At 37.7% G+C, this 18,187-nt stretch overlaps 1 protein-coding gene across 20 annotated transcripts in view; it reads right to left on the minus strand.

Annotated features, from left to right (window-relative positions):
• LCORL (ligand dependent nuclear receptor corepressor like) overlaps positions 1-18,187 on the minus strand; it is a 201,785-nt gene that overhangs the window by 83,039 nt on the left and 100,559 nt on the right. For 2 of the 20 annotated variants that reach the window (XR_012516813.1, XM_074395933.1), the window contains one exon: positions 6,106-6,253. The exons of 16 other annotated variants lie outside the window; for them this stretch is intronic. Coding sequence is in view for 3 of the 4 variants with exons in the window: in XM_074395933.1 (XP_074252034.1) it covers positions 6,106-6,253 (148 nt within the window). In the remaining variant the exon portion in view is untranslated. 2 more of the 20 variants (XM_074395937.1, XM_074395942.1) reach the window with 2 other exon arrangements.

An 18,187-nucleotide genomic window follows, 5' to 3' on the forward strand; every position in this document is an offset into this window, starting at 1 on the left:
ACAGACCCAGAACCCCCTGAATGAAAGAGAGGCTGGGTCCCCTTGAGGAATGACCCCACTACACTACTGACAATTTGTGCTATTAATCTTTCTCCCATACTTCCCCAAGACCTTTTACCAGGGTAATAGTACACTGGGGAAATGGAAATGATCAGACATTTTGGGGACTACCAGTCACTAACTGAGTTGACACTGATTCCAGGGGACCCCAAATGTCATGTCATTGTGGTCTTCCAGCTGAAATAGGGTCTTACGGAGGTCAGGTAATTAATGGAGTTTTAGCTCAGGTCCGACTTACAGTGGGTCCCTAGACTCATCCTATGGTCATTTCCCCAGTGCCAGAATTGGCATAGACGTACTTAGCAGCTGGTGAATCCCCACACTGGTTTCTTGACTGGTAGAGTGAGAGCTATTTGGTGGGAAAAGCCAAATGGAAGCCATCAAAGCTGCACTATCTAGAAAAATAGTAAATCAAAAACAATATTGCATCCCTAGAGGGATTGCAGAGATTAGTGCCAACATCAAGAACTTAACAGACACAGGGATTCTCACCACATCCCCGTTCAACTTCCTATTTGGCCTGTGTGGAATACAGATGGATCTTGGAGAATGACAGTGGATTGTCATAATCTTAACCAAGTGGTGACTCCAACTGTGGCTGCTGTACCAGGTGTGGTTTCACTACTTGAGCAAATTAATACATCTCCTGGTACCTGGTATGCAGCCACTGATTTGGCAAATGCCTCTTTCTCCATTCCTGTCCATAAGGCCCACCAGAAGCAATTTGCCTTCAGCTGGTAAGGCCAGCAATATACCTTTACTGTCTTACATCAGATGTATAGCAACTCTCTGGCTTTGTGCCATAATCTTGTTCCCAGAGATCTTGGTCATTTTTTCCCTCCACAAGGTATCACACTGGTCCATTACATTAATGACATTATGCTGATTGGATCCAGTGAGCAAGAAGCAGCAAACACAATGGACTTATTGGTGAAACATTTGCGTGTCAGAGGATGGGAAATAAATGACTAAAATTCAGGGATCTTCTATCTCGGTAAAATTTCTAGGGGGTCCAGTGGTGTGGGGTCCATTGAGATATCCCTTCTGAAGTGAAGGACAAGTTGCTGTACCATGAAAGAGGTACAATGCCTAGTGAACCAATTTGGATTTTGGAGACAACACACTCCTCATTTGGGTGTGTTAATACTGCCAATTTATCAAGTGACCCAAAGGACTGCCAGTTTTGAGTGGGGTCCAGAACAGAAGGCTGTGCAGCAAGTCTAGGCTGCTGTGCAAGCTGCTCTGCCATTTGGGCCATATGACCCCACAGATCCAATGGTACTTAAGGTGTCAGTGGCAGATGGGGATGCTATTTGGAGCCTTTGGTATTCTCCAAAGGTGAATTACAGTAGAGGCCTCTAGGATTTTGGAGCAAGGTCCTGCCATCTTCTGTAGATAAATATTCTCCTTTTGAGATAGCTCTTGGCCTGTTACTTGGCTTTGGTAGAAACTGAACGTGTAACTATGGGTCATCAAGTCACTATGTGACCTCAACTATCATGAACTGTGCTTTCTAACCCATTTAGCCATAAAGTAGGGCATGCAGAGCAGCATTCCATTATCAAATGGAAGTGTTATATACATGATCAGGCTCTAACAGGTCCTGAGGGCACAAATAAGTTCCATGAGGAAGTGGCTCAAATGCTCAGGGTATCTATTCCTGCTAATATGCTTTCTCTCCCCCAGCCTTCACTGATGGCTTCACAGGGAGTTCCTTATGAACAGTTGACAGAAAAAGAAGAAAAGGGCCTAGTTTATAGATAGCCCTGCACGATATGCAGGCACCACCTGAAAATCGACAGCTACAACACTACAGCCCCTTTCTAGGACATCCCTGAAGGACAGTGATAAAGGGAAATCTTCCCAGTGGGCAGAACTTTGAGCAGTACACCTTGTGCACTTTTCTTTGAAGGAGAAATGGCCAGATGTGCGATTATAATACCAATTCACAGGCCGTAGCCAATGGTTTGGCTAGATGGTGGCAGACTTTAAAGAATCATGATTGGGAAATTGGTGACAAAGAAATTTGGGGAAGAGGTGTGTGGATGGACGTCTCTGAGTGCTCAAAAACTGAAAATATTTGTATATCATATGAGTGCTCACCAATGGGTGACCTCAGCAGAGGACGGTTTTCATAATCAAGTGGATAGGATGACTCATTCTGTCAACACCGCTCAGCCTCTTTCCTCAGCCACCACTGTCATTGCCCATTGGGCTCATGAACGAAGTGGCCATGGTGGCAGAGATGGAGATCATGCATGGGCTTTGCCACATGGACTTCCAATCACCAAGGCTGATCTGACTACAGCCACTGCTGAGAGCCCAATCTGCCAGTAACAGAGACCAACACTGAGCCCTCAATATGGCACCATTCCTCGGAATGATTTGCTGGCTACTTGGTGGAAGTTTGATTACACTGGACCTCTTTCATCAAGGAAAGGGCAAGTTTGTCCTCACTGAAATGGACGCTTACTCCAGAAATGGGTTTGCCTATCCTGCATGCAATGCTTTTGCCAAGAGTATCATGCATGGACTCATGGAATGCCTTATTTACCATCATGGTATTCCACACAGCATTGCCTCTGACCAAGGTTCTCACTTTACGACTAAAAGAATTGAGGCAGTGGGCTCATGCTCATGGAATTCACTGGTCTTACCAAATTCTCCATCATCATAAAGTAGCTGGACTGATAGAATGGTGGAATGGCCTTATGAAGTCAAAATACAATGCCAACTAGATGACAATACTTTGCAGGGCTAGGGCAAAGTTCTCCAGAAGGCTGTGTATGCTCTTAATCAGTGCTCAGTATATGGTACTGTTTCTCCTATAGCCAGAATTCACAGGTCCAGGACTCAAGGGGTGGATGTCAAAGCGGCATCACTCAGTATCACCCCTAATGATAAATTCTGCTTCCTGTTCCTGTGACATTACATTCTGCTGGCCTAGAGATCTTAGTTCCAGAGGGAGGAATGCTGCCACCAGGAGACACAATGATTCCATTCAACTGGAAGATTGCCACCTGGCTACTTTTGGCTCCTCCTACCTCTCAGACAACACAGAAGGGAGTTACAGTGTTGGCTGTGGTGACTGACCCAGACAGACTATCAAGATGAAATCAGTCTACTACTTCACAGTGGAGGTAAGGAAGAGTATGCAAAGAATATAGGAGATCCCTCAGGGCATCTCTTAGTATTACTATGCCCTGTGATACCAAACTACAGTGGCCCAATCCAGGCAGGACTACAAATGACCCAGACCCTTCAAGAATGAAGGTTTAGGTCATTCTGGGTAAAAACCCAAGGCCCACCAAGGTGCTTGCTAAAGGGAAAGAGGATACAAAATGGGTAGTAGAAGTAGTCATCAATACCAACTACGGCCATGTGACCAGTTGCAGGAATGAGGGCTGTATTGGTTGTTTCCTCCTCATTTTGTTAAAAACGTGTTGTGCATGTATACACTTGTACTAAAAAAAAATCTTCATTTTATTTCCTTTCTTTTTTATCATGTGTAATAAGATTTATTGACTTCATATCAGCATTTAAGTGTTGTCAACTTTATGTAATAGCATTTGGGCTGGGGACTGATGCACTGCATGAAGGACAGCTGTATCATGTTAGACATAATTATTACCTTATTACTGTCTTTATTTGAAGATTATGTATGATTTCAGATGTGTATGGGTTCAATTTGGCAAGGGGTGGACTTGTGATGGTTAATATTGAGTGTCAACTTGATTCAATTGAAGGATACAAAGTATTGTTCTTGGGTGTGTCTGTGAGGGTGTTGTCAAAGGGGATTAACACTTGAATCAGTGGACTAGGAGATGTAGACCCACTCTCAATCTGGGTGGGCACCATCTAATCAGCTGTCAGCTCAGCTAGGATAAAAGAAGGCTAAATCTTCTGACCTTCCTCTTTCTCCTGTGCTGGAGGCTTCCTGCCCTTGAACATCAAACTCCAAATTCTTTGACTTTTGGACTCTCGGACCTACACCAGTGGTTTGACAGGGGCTCTCGGGCTTTTAGCCACAGACTGAATGTTGCACTGTCGGTATCCCTACGTTCTGGGATTCAGACTGGCTTCCTTGCTCCTCAGCCTGCCAAAAGTCTATTATGGAACTTCACCTTTTGATCATGTGAGTCAATACTCCTTAATAAACTCCTTTTCATATATACATCTATCATATTAGTCCTGTCCTAGAGAACCCTGACTATACAGTGGGCTTAAAATATTCAGTAAACTATGCTGTAAACAGATGTGCTGTCACCCAGGCTTTGTTGTTCTACCTATAGAGCACAGGCACAGTATATTTAGTGTAATCCTTACAGGTCCTAGAATTTCTGGCATGGTAAATGAGCACTGGCTTCAAGTTAAAGTCATTAGCTGCATTAGTCCATAAGCAGAGAGTAAGCTTGTCCTTTGAAGCTTTGAAGTCAGGTATTGACTTTACTCTTAGCAATGAAAGTCCTAGATGGCATCCTCTTTCAACAGAAGACTGTTTCATGTGCTGATACATTGAAAATCTGTTGTTTGGTGTAGCCACCTTCATCAATTATCTCAGCTAGATCTTCTGGAAAGCCTGCTACAGCTTCTGTATCAGCACTTGCTGCTTCACCTTGCACTTTCATGTTATGGGGACAGCTTTCTTTAAATCTCATGAACCAATCTCTGCTAGCTTCCAACTTCTCTCCTGCAGCTTCATCTCAGCCTTCAAATAATTAAAGAGACCTAGGCCCTTGCTCTAGATTAGGTTTTGGCTTAACCGAATGTCATGGCTGGTTTGGTCTTCTACCCAGACCACTCAAACTTTCTCCCTATCAGCAATAAGCCTGTTTCGCTTTATCATTCATGTATTCACTGAAGTAGCACTTTTAATTTTTTTCAGGAACTTCTCCTTTGCTTACAAAATGTGATGCATTGTGCAGAAACTGTTTAATGCAATAGGAGTAGCTTTTGGTCCATCTTGACTTTCAACATGTCTTCCTCACTAAGCTTAGTGATTTATAGCTTTCGATTTAAAATAAGAGGTATGGCCAGGCATGGTGGTTCATGCCCATAACCCTAGCACTATGAGAGGCCGAGGTAGGTGGATCACGAGGTCAGGAGTTTGAGACCAGCCTTATCAACACGGTGAAGCCCTCCCTCTACTGAAAATACAAAAAAATTAGCTGGGCTCAGTGGTGCATGCCTGTACTCCCAGCTATTCAGGAAGCTGAGGCAGTGAGTAGCTTGAACCAGGAGGAAGAGGTTGCAGCGAGCCAAGATTGTGCCACTGCACTCCAGCCTGGGTGACAGAGTGAGACTCCATCTCAAAAATATATAAATAAAAATAAAAATGAAATAAAAAAAAAATAAGAGGTATGTGACTCTTCCTCTCACTCAAACACTGAGGCCATTATAAGGTTCTTAATAGGCCTGACTTTAATACTGTTGTATTTCAGGGAAGAAGAGGGCCTGAGATGGGAAAATGACTGGTTGGTGGAACTGCCAGAATGCACATTTTATCTTCTCATATGGAAGTGGTTCGTGTTACCCCAAAACAATTATAATCATAACATCAAGGGTCATCATGACAGATAAAGTAGTAATACTAAAAAAGTTTGAAATATTGTGAGAATTACTGAACTGTAACACAGAAACATGAAGTGAGCACGTTACAGGGAAAATGGTGCAAACAGACTTGTTCAATGCAGGGTTGCCACACACCTTCATTTTGTAAAAAATGCAAAATCTACAAAGTGCAATAAAGTGAAGCACAATAAAATAAAGTTTGCCCCTCTAGACCCAGTACTCAATAAAATGCTATCAAAAAGAATCCAGTAACATGTTAAAAAGCATTATATACCGTGAACAAGAAGGATTTATGTCAAGAATTCCAGGTTGGTTTAACGTACAAAAATCAATCCACCCTGGCCAAGCACAGTAGCTCAAAAGCCTGTAATCCCAGCACTTGGGGATGGTACGGTGGGCATATTGCTTGAGCCCAGGACTTTGAGACCAGCCTGGGCAGCATGGTGAAACTCTGACTATATAAAAAATACAAACCTTTAGCTAGGCATTCGTGATGGCTGGCGCCTGTTGTCCTAGCTACTTGGGAAGCTGAGGTGGGAGGATCACTTGAGCCCAGTTGGGCAAGGCTGCAATGAACCATGACTGCACCACTGCACCCCAGCCTGGGTGACAAAGCAAGACCCTGTCTCAAAACAAAACAAAACAAAACAATAACAACAAAAAACCAATCAATCCAAGTAATTCAGCATGTTAACAAACAGGATACAGAACAAAAGCTACATAATCTCCATATATGTAGGAAAAAATCCCTGACAAAATAAAATTTCCTTTCATGGCAAAAACAGTGAACAAGCTAGGAACGGAAGAAAATGTCCTTAATCTCATAAAAGATATCTGTAAAAAATCCACAGGAAACATCATACTTAATGGTGAAAGGCTAAAAGCTTTCCCCCAGAATGCTTTGTCAAGAACAAAACAAGGATATATGCTCTTATTACTTCTATTCAACACTATACTGAAGTGTTCTAGCCAAAACAATAAAGCAAGAAAAATAAATAAACCACATCCAGATTGGCAAGGAAGAAGCAAAACTCTCTTTTTATATAAATCACATAATCTTGTGATATATAAATTTAATTTAGATTACCACTGTATATAATCTTGTATATTTGCATATAATCTTATATACATAATTCTAAGGAATTTATATACAAATATTAAGAGCTAATAATCAAGTTCAAAAGGATATAAGATACTAAATCAATATATAAAAATGAATTTTATTTCTAACCAATAGAATGAAACAATTCCAAAATGCAATTTAAAAAATCACATTTATGATGGCATCACAAAGAACGAAATACTCATAAAAAATAAACTTGGAAAAGTAGAAGAGTTGTAAACTGAAAACCACAAACATAATGAAGACTTAAAAGGAACATGTCCTCTGTTTACAAACTGAAAAACGTAATATTGTTAAGATGGTAATACTCCCCAAATTGGATCAACAGGTTCAACACAATCCCCATCTAAATCCCAGATGGCAGTTTTATAGAAACTGGCAAGCTGATCCTAAAATTCACATGAAAATGCAAGGGACCTTGAATAGCCAAAATAATCTTGAAAGAGAACAAAATTGGAGGATTAGCACTTCCTAATTTCAAAGCTTACTATAAACACAATAGTCAGGACTAGGTGTTACTGGATAGACATGTAGAACAATGGAAAAGAATACAGTTCAAAAATAAATGTATTTATAGAGAGTTAATTTATTTTTGATGAGTACACAAGCAATTCAATGGGAGAAAGAATAATCTTTCCAACAAATTATATTGGGGTGACTGGATATATCAATGCAAAATATGAAGCTGAACCTCTTTCTCACACTATATACAAAAAAAGTGGATCTTTGATCTAAATATAGGAGAATATTAACTCAAAGTGGATCAAAGATCTAAATATAGGGGACAAAATTATAAAACTCTTAGAAGACATTATGTGTAAATTTTACGACCTTGGATTAGGCTATGATTTCTTAGATCTGACACTAAACGCACAAACAAGAACAAAATGGTTAAACAGAACTTCATGAAAATTAAAAATTTTAAGCTTCAAAGGACACTATCAAGAAACAAAGACGGTCCACACAATATAAAAAAAAAATTTCTAAACCGTATGTCTTACTAGGGTGCAGTATCCACCATATATGAAGAACTCTCACAATTCAACAAAGACATGCTAAATTTTAAAAATGGGCAAATGATCTGAATGTCTACAAAGACGATGTTACTAATGGCTTATAAGTACATGACAAGATGCTTAGCATGATTAGTCAGTCACTAGGAAAATGAAAATCAAAACATTAAGATACTATTTCATACCCAGTAAGATTACTATAATAAAAAATGAATGTAGATAATAAGAGTTGTGGAGGATGTGAAAAAACAGGAACCCTCACCCAATGTTGGTGGCAATGCAAAATGCTATAGCTACTTTGGAAAACAGATCAGCTGTTCCTCAAAAACATAAATATAAAACAGAGGAAGCGGTAAATGCATGCAGCCCTAGCTACTCAGGAAACTCAGAGAGGAAGACTGCTTGAGCCCAGGTGTTGGTCCAGCCTGAGCAACATATTGAGACTCCATTTCCGTAAACAAACACAATGTAAAGAGTTTTCTACTGTTTAACTGCACAAGCCCAAAACTTCAATACAGTGTTAAATAGCAAGGAAAGAGGAGGACAATGTTTCCTTCCAATTTTAGTTAGAATGCTGCTGGTGTTTCCACATTAAGTATTATGCTGGATTTAAACCTAGGATATATGTATTTTACATTTTAAAAAAACCCATCAATTCCTGTTTTCCTGAACATTTTTTGTTCCTCTTTAGATTAACAAGTAAATAATATCAAATGATTTCCTAAAATTGAACCACTTTTGCATTACTGGAATAAATGCCATGACTGTCATGTATCATTTTCTTAACGTAGCATAGGATTCTGTTTGATGCTTTTGTACACTGATATACGCGAAATTGTTCTGTAGTTGTGTGTATGTACCTGTAGTGTGACTTTCACGATTTTTATCTAGATTAATATCATACTCAAAAATGATTTGAAAACTGTCTTCTTCCATGTTCTGGAAAAATTTACGAAGCATTGAGATGATCTGATCTTAAAAGTTTTGGTAAAATATTCCTTTGAAATCTTCTGAGCTTGGTACTTTTACTGAACTTTCTTGATGCCTTTTCATATTTCTTCAGAAAAAACTGATGATGAAACTTTTCTATTTCTTCTGGGACAATTTTAACAAACTGGATTTTCCAAGGAAACAACCCATTTCACCTAAGTTGTGCAAAATAAAATCTTATCATTTTAAAAATTATCTGTTTCAATAGTTATTCTCCCCTTGTCATGTCTTACATTTTAATACTTTCTCTGTTAACCGCTTCTCTTCCTCCCATTCCTACCCCTACCAATTAGGTTAACTAGTGGACTACTTCATTGACTTTTTCAAAGGAACATTTTTTTTTTTTAACTTACTTTTTAGTACTATTGTTTTTATCTTCAACATCATTAATTTTTTGCTTTAGTCTTTATTATTTCCTTCCTTGTTCTTTCTTATTTGTGTTTTTTCCTAGCTTTCTTTTGATGAAAATATAACTTATTTTTTCTTTAATTTATGGCTGTAAATGCATAAGGCTGTTGAGTCTTTAGAAATTCTGAAACTTTGCTTTCTTCACTTTACCCCTAAAGTTGTTTAAAAGAGCATTTACACTGCAGGTAAATAAGATTTTAAAAATGTTTTGTTATTCATGTCCGTCTTTACTGCATTATAATAAAATTTTTTTTTTGGTATTATTTCTACTTTATGGAATGTAGGATTTCTTTTTGACTTAATACATAATTTTTTTGGTGAATATTCTATGTATACTTTGGAAGAAATTACATTTCATGTTATTTGAGAATCGGGTTCAATATGTATTCATAAAATATCCCTGGGTGTGCTTTCGGGTCTTTTATATCCTTACTTATTTTAGATTCACTTCACTTATTTTGGACTAAAAGTGATGTGTTAATTCTGTGTATTTGTCCTTCTAAATTCTCTGTAGTTTTTGTTTATGAAAATGGTTGCTAATGTTATCTGATACACAGATACTAGCAGATGTTACATTTACATTATGATTTATGGTCTTTAACAGTATGAAGTAGCTCTTTTCCCCCCTAATTTTTAGCCTGGCTGACATTAGAATTGATCTTGGCTTTCTTTATTGTTTTCATTTTTTGTCCGTATCTTTTCTCACTCCTTTTAATATTTTAAAATTATTTTATTTTCTTCTGAATATATACAGCTCAAACCAGAGTCTTGCTTCATGAACCATTCTGGCCATCTGTTTAACAGGTGAGTTCAGTGTTTTTACACGTCCTACAATGATTCATATGTTAGTGTCAGCTTACAGAATTTTTTATTTTTCTTTCTTCATGTGGTCCATTTTCTTTGCTTTTTAAAATTTTTCAGTATTTAAGATAGTTTGTCTTTTTATGATTACCAGTTTTACCTACTACTTCTTATGATGCCATTAGTTCCCATTTTCCTTAGTTAGGTTGTTTGGTATTCAGGTTTCAAACGATGCCTTTGATTCCCACATAATACCTATGTGACACTCAATGAATTTTTCCTACTTCATTTCCCACTCTTCTCAACCTTCACTCTGTTTTGGCCTTAGATAAAATATGGCCAATACTCACAATCACTCATTTTGCCATTTATTAATTGCATGAAATGTTCATTGTGTATGAGGGTGGGCAAGTAGGGGAACATATGTGGCCCATCATCTTTTGTAGATAAAAGTTTTACTGAAACACACCCACACTAATTCATTAACATGTTGCCTATGGATATTTTTGTTATAATGGCAAATATGGAAAACTGTAATAGAGACCATATTGCCTGCAAAATTATAATATTTACTCTCTATGTCCTTTACAGAAAATGTTTGCTGACTACAGCTCCAGTAGATTATTCCGGTACTGCTTTAAATACAGTATTTCTTGTTTTGCATGTTTAATTATGTTTTGACCACTGTCATATATGAAATACAACTTGACTGGACACAAGAGTTTCATTTATTCTTTAACTTCTTTGAAAATGTTGCTCTGGGGTTGTCTTTCTTTAGATGTTCTTGTTGAGAAATCTGATTCATCTGATTTTTACCTTTGTGACAGTATTTTTGTCTTGAGGTACATTGGGTTTTCTCTTTCTTAAAATTAACATTTTTACCAGGATGTCTCAATGTTTGCTACTCTGTGTCAATTATCCCAGGACATAGTGAGCTATACAGTTTCAAATATATTTCTGGAAAGTTTTCTCAAATTATAGTTTCAATATGTTCCACTATTTTGTTTTCTTCTTTGGGGCTCCAATTATACCTGTATTGGATTTTTTGTTGTTTGATCATTGTTTTACCAACAACTTTTTTTCTCTACCTTTTCTATAATTTTATTTCATTTTCATTCTCTTTGCCGTTTTCATAGCTTTCTCCCAAGACTGTTATATTCTTTGTCAAATCTGTTCTCCTTTGAAATTAAGCCTTTATTTTTAAGAGATTTCTTTTTCTAAAATTGTATTCCTAAGTCTCAGTTCTCATCTTCCTTTTTATCTATTTCTTTTTGAATATCTAGATTTTTTATCACGTGTTTTATATCTGTCAATGCTTCTTTTAAGAATATACAATTCACTTTGAAGTGTTATGATGTATCATCCTTCTGTTTTTCTACTTGTTTTGTTTTTAGAGAAAATTTCTTATGTCCTATATTATATTCATTTTGAATTGCTTTATATTCCCAAACCAGCAATTACTGTTATACATAAAAAACTGCTGTATACAGAGAGAATCTGGATGAAAAGAATCCTTATGCTAGTATAGTATATTTTCTTTAATTAGTAGTGCATTTTTGAATGATAGAGTACAATGAAGGGTTGATATGCTTTCAGTTTCGTGATTCTCTTTTGCTTCTACAAGACCCTTACTTTCTTCCATTTATTACCAAGATTCTAAGTAATATTCCTTCTAAGTCACCCTTGTCTTCTTCAGAAATGGTACCTTGCCAAGACTGCTACCTCTGGTCCTGTGATTTTAAGGCTCTTCTTTTTTATTTCCTAGTATCAAGTACTCAGACTTCAGAGATTTTCATGGAGTACAGGGATTTTTAGGGAAGTGACATATTATGATGATACTGTAATGAAGGATACATGACCAAGTATTTGGCAAACCTACAGAACTGTAAAACATATGCAAAATGATCCTAATGTAAACTATGAACTTTAGTTAACAATAACGTATCAATATTTGTTCATCAATTGTGTGAAATACACCAATGAAAGGTGTTACTGGAGACACTGAGGGGATGTGGGAAGGTGATTATATGGGAATTCTTTACTTCCTGTTTAGTTCTTCTATAAACCTAAATCTGTTCTATTAATTGAAAATTAAAACAAAACAAAAAATTGAATTAAGTGAAAATCTATTATTTGACTTCATGTTTTTTCCTTTAAAAAGCATTCAGCAGATGGCACCAGAGATCTTTTGAAATAAGAAATCACTACATGTACTATATGATTCATAATGCTTAGTTTTGATGTTGATACATGCTCTTGAGATCCTATTTATTCATTAATGAATAATATAACTGATGCTCTGAGAAAGGTGTGTTGAAGACAAATAAATTTAGCTGCAAGTTTTATCACTGAGTAAGTAAATAATCATGGAAATGTAGGAATGCAGATCTGCAGAATTATAAAGCAACAGTAATTCTATGTTATGGGTAAATTTTTAAACTCCAACTCACATTTTGACAACTACATAGCACCTTCATTTTGCACTTCCTTACTACTAGTGAGTAAGTATCTCATTAGTAAAACTGTTTTTCTCCACAAATTAAAAGCATTCACGAAACATAGTATCAAGGTATTTTAAAATATATTTTCTCCTCAGGATAGGACAGAATAAAGTATTAAGTCTTTCTAAAAAACAGAGGTTGAAAACTAATTAATTACCCACTATATAACTCATTGCCCACTCAATGGCATTCAAACTGACATACTCAATATGCAGTTTCATAGAGAACAAATCAAGCAGTCCTGACTAAAAAAAAAAAAAAAAAGTAACCTTATACAGATGCCTGGTTATTACATACTTTGCCCATTAATGAAGTCCCAATACTATATATGGCCACTCTGATAGGCACAGAAGAAAGAAGGAATAAAAGTAACATCTGGAGAGAAGACTGAAATACATTCTTGTTCTTCCAGATTTAGAATCTAATTCTCAGAAAACAAATAATCAATTATGGCAGTGCTGAAGTAACACAAATCAAATATATTAACCATTAGTTGCCATTACAGTCTTTTGTACCTTGGAAATGAATGACTACTTAACATGTATTTCCATGAAAAAAAATATCAGAGTTTCAAATGAATTAATCAGTAATATGGTTTACATGTTTTGTCCCCTCCAAATCTCATGTTGAAATGTGACCTGCAATGTTATAGATGGGTCTAATGGGAGGTGTTTGGGTTATGGGGCAGATCTCTCAAAGATGGCTTGGTGCTAACCTCACAGTAATGAGTGAATTCTCACTCTATGAGTTCATGTGAAATTTGGTTGTTTTAAAGAGCTTGTACCTTTCTCCTTCCCTCCCTCTCCCTTTCTCTCTCGTTCTTCCTCCCTCACGTTGTGATATACCAGCTCCTCCTCCATCTTCTGCCATGATTTTAAGATCCCTGAGGCCCTCACCAGAAGTAGATGGTGGCACCACACTTCTTGTGCTGCACGTAGAACTGTGAGTCAAAATAAACCTCTTTATAAATCACCCAGTCTTAGTTATTCCTTTATGGCAATGCAGACTGACACGTTCAATAAATTTTTAGAACATAATTTAACTGCAATTGAAAAACAACAAAAACATGGAATGAAATTAAGTGTAGTTACACAGTAATTGAAAAGCAGTTTTGGAATTAAATCCTCTCAAAGTATATTACACATTACTGGGTGATAAAAAACTATGACCACTTAAAGATCTTTGATTTGTCCAGAAATATTAAATAAGGATACAGCTAGTGCTTGACTTACGACCACGATTGGTTCCAACAGACCAGTCATAACACGATTTGGTCGTTATGTTGAGTAGGCGATATGTACAGTACTGTGAAATGATGTTATAAAAATCTTTAAGTCATATTTTCTCATAATTTTCTTTCATTATTGTTATATATCATAATTTTCTTTGTTCATTTGATGCCATTTGCATCATCTCTACACCATTTTGTTTCTTATTTTTACATTCGTCAGGTTTAAGTAAAACACTGCATTACCAGTACAACTGGTTTAATATTTGCAAAACATACAAAATTACAAAATACAGGTGCATACAAAAATACAAAATACAGGTGTAAAAAATACCATAGCAAACATTTTCCCAATTGCAAAACATATCAAAATATATAAACATGTACGAAACATTTTATTGGCCGCTGGTGCTTGGCTGCGGATCGTTGATGTCGTCATCTGAGGCAGCAGTTGGGGTTACCGGAGTTGGTTTTTTCATAAACATGGTGAGCTTTGTCTGAATTGTATGTTTCTTTTTTTCTTCATAAATTTCACGATACGGACGAAACACATCGTGCGCCATCCGTTCAATCCTTGCAAATCGTTCAATGTTTGGGTCCATTGCATCAAAATGTATAAGAAGTTTATTCAGTAAAGATAAACTGACTGATAATCCCTTCGTGGTGAACTTTCTTTCTGGCTCCTCCTCTTCTTTCTCTGCTTCTCTTCTTTCTTCTTCCGCCACTCTTTCTTCTTCTAGTTCGATTAGCTCTTCATTTGTAAGTTCATTAACATTGAAAATCTATTCTGCTAGATATCCCTCATCTGTAATTAATTCATCCAGACTACCAACAAACTTATCTGCTCCTTCCTCATCTGCACTTGCTGTTTCTCCAGTCACTCGAACACTATGCATTTGGAATCTTTTCTTGAATCTCTGGAACCAGCCAGTGCTTGCTACAAATTGTTGACTGTAATCTTCTCCAGCATGCTCCTTCAGAATCTGAAATAGACTTCTTGCCTTCATCTGCACAGTAAAAACACTTAACGGTGTCCATTTTTGAATTTGATCTTCCATCCAAATGTATATAGCAATTTCTCCATTTCGTGGATGGGCCCGCTTCGTTGCTTTGTTATAACTGTTGATCGCATGGGTGCAGAACCTTTCATAGCTTCACGAATTCTTTATCTTTCAAAATTGTCGACACAGTCGAGTGTGATAACTTCGTATCACGTGCGATCACATTCACTTTCTTTCCTCCTTTGTACTGCTTAATTACCTTCATTTTCATGTTGAGATCGATAGCCTTTCATTCCTTCTTGGCAGGCTGAGGCGTAGACAAAGACAATTTCCTCTTGGTAGACATCTTGGGAGGGGTTTGATGAAAAATATCCAAGATACAAAACAAATTGCTGTACCGAGTCTGGGATAACAGTTGAAATGGTGCACGTGGAGATGGTAGTGCTGCTGGAAGCTGGTCTGCACTGTCATACGCCCAGCTGGGCAATGTTTGTGCTGCCATATGCGGAGCAGTCGTGGCTAGCGATGTGGTCGTAAAGTCGAATGGTCATAAGTTGAATAGGTCATAAGTCGATCAATACCTGTACTAATCTTAACTTACAAGAGTTAACTATTCACCTATACCTTTGGAAATACACACTGGAAAATATATAGCTAATGATTTCCAATCTTTTCTAATTCCCTACTTCTAATTCAAAGACATTGTCAATAAAAAGCAAGTAGCTTGGTGTGGTAATTTTTATAAAGAGTAATATCAATTTGATTCAAATATAATATTAATGTGTTTGACCTACAGTATTAGTGGAGATAATTATATAACTTCTTAAGGCTTTTTGAAATGTTAAAAATAGCTCCTAAACTTTTATCTACTTTTCAGGACTACTGAAATTCTGATTGACCAGATTTTGGATAAAATAGAATCCAGTCTTATAATAACAAAAAAAGAAACAAAAATCCAGAAAGATAAAATCAGAGGTAGTGGCACAGTGGCAGAGCTTAGAACACTGGTTTCCTATCTCCCAGTACAGTATTTTTTTTTCACCAGATCATGAGGTCTCATCAACAAAAACAATAAAACCCATATCACTTTTTATTCAAATCTATTTAGTTCTTGAGTACACACAGTTTGAAGAGAACGTTCAGATAGCAAACGGATATTGCAGAATCTAAATCTATTTGGTTTCTGAATTTTCAATAGCAAGGACTCGATTTGAAAATTTATCCAAGATGGCCAAAGATGAACAGCTCTGGAGTGCAGTTCCCAGCGAGAACACAGAGGGTGAGTGATCACTGCAATTCCAAATGCATTTTTACTGCCCACAGACCAGAAGATTCCTGGGTGGAAAAGCACGAGTCTCCAGCATGGCCGTTTCAGCCAGTACAGCAGGTCTCCAAATAAAAACTCACACAAATCTGGGTGCCTTTTCAACTGGTGCCTGGAAAGCCTAGGGGACAGAGTTGCCCATTCAACTGAAAAAAGGGGGCTGATATAGGGAGCCAGGTGATCTGGCTCGGCAGGTCCTACCCCCACAAAGGCCAGCAATCTGAAATGCTCTGGATTGAGAGTTTCACAGCAAAGCACAGCTGGACCTGGGACGGTCGAGCTCTGTGGGGGAAAGGGCGTCTGCCATTACCGAGGCAGATCGTCATTACCAAGGCAGTTCTAACTAAACCTCTATAAACAAAACCACAAGGAAGTTCACACAGCAGCTGGGCAGAGCCCACGGCAGCTCAGCAACACCTCTGCTGGCAAACTGTGACTAGGCTACCTCCCCGCTGGGCAGAGCATTTCTTAAAAAAGGCAGCAGCATGTCAAGAACTTATAAATAAAGCCCCACCTTCCCAGGACACAGCACCTGGGAAAAAAAGGTGGTCATGGGTTCCACTGCAGCAGACTTAAATGTACCTGCCCAGCAGCTCTGAATGTAACAATGGAGCTCACAGCTCAGCACTTGAGCTCCTATAAGGGACAGACTGTTTCCTCAAGCAGCTCCCCGACCCCTATACAGCTAGTGCTCAACTTACAACCACGATTGGTTCTGACAGACCAGTCATAACACAATTTGGTCGTATGTTGAGTAGGCGGTATGTACAGTACTGTGAAATGATGTTATAAAAATCTTTAAGTCATATTTTATCATAATTTTCTTTCATTATTGTTATATATCATAATTTTCTTTGTTCATTTGATGCCATTTGCATCATCTCTACACCATTTTGTTTCTTATTTTTACATTCGTCAGGTTTAAGTAAAACACTGCATTACCAGTACAACTGGTTTAATATTTGCAAAACATACAAAATTACAAAATACAGGTGCATACAAAAATACAAAATACAGGTGTAAAAAATACCATAGCAAACATTTTCCCAATTGCAAAACATATCAAAATATATAAACATGTACGAAACATTTTATTGGCCGCTGGTGCTTGGCTGCGGATCGTTGATGTCGTCATCTGAGGCAGCAGTTGGGGTTACCGGAGTTGGTTTTTTCATAAACATGGTGAGCTTTGTCTGAATTGTGTTTCTTTTTTTCTTCATAAATTTCACGATACGGATGAAACACATCGTGCGCCATCCGTTCAATCCTTGCAAATCGTTCAATGTTTGGGTCCATTGCATCAAAATGTATAAGAAGTTTATTCAGTAAAGATAAACTGACTGATAATCCCTTAGTGGTGAACTTTCTTTCTGGCTCCTCCTCTTCTTTCTCTGCTTCTCTTCTTTCTTCTTCCGCCACTCTTTCTTCTTCTAGTTCGATTAGCTCTTCATTTGTAAGTTCTCCGGATTCTTTGTCTAGCAGCTCTTCGAACAGACGCAGAGCAGTCATGGCTAGTGATTGTGCTCGTAAAGTCGAATGGTCGTAAGTTGCATAGGTCGTAAGTCGATCAATACCTGTATATCCAAAGAGACACCTCATAGAGAAGAGCTCAGGTGGACATCTGGTGGGACAAAGATAACAGAAGAAGAAACTGGCAGCAACCCTTACTGTTCTGCAGCTGCTGCAGGTGATCCCCAGGCAAGTAGGGTCTGGAGTAGACCTCCAGCAAACCTACAGCAGAGGGGCCTGTTAGAAGGAAAACTAAAAAACAGAAAGAAGTAACTTCAACATCGACAAAAAGAACGTCCACTCAGAGACCCCATCCAAAAGTCACCAACTACAAAGACTACAGGTAGATAAATCCACACAAATGGGAAGAAACCAGTGCAAAAAGGATGCAAAAACCCAAAACCAGAAAGCCTCTCCTCCTCCAAGGGATCACAACTTCTCACCAGCAAGGGAACAAGGCTGGATGGATAATGAGTCCGATGAATTGACAGAAACGGGCTTCAGAAACTGGGTATTAACGAACTTCTCGGAGCTAAAAGAACATATTTTAACCCAATGCAAAGAAACTAAGAACTTGAAAAAAAGGTTTGGCAAAATGCTAAAGAGAATAAATAGCCTAGAAAAGAATATAAATGAATTGATGGAGCTAAAAAACAAC

This window comes from Saimiri boliviensis, chromosome 3, assembly GCF_048565385.1.
Source record: "Saimiri boliviensis isolate mSaiBol1 chromosome 3, mSaiBol1.pri, whole genome shotgun sequence".
NCBI lineage: Eukaryota > Metazoa > Chordata > Mammalia > Primates > Cebidae > Saimiri > Saimiri boliviensis.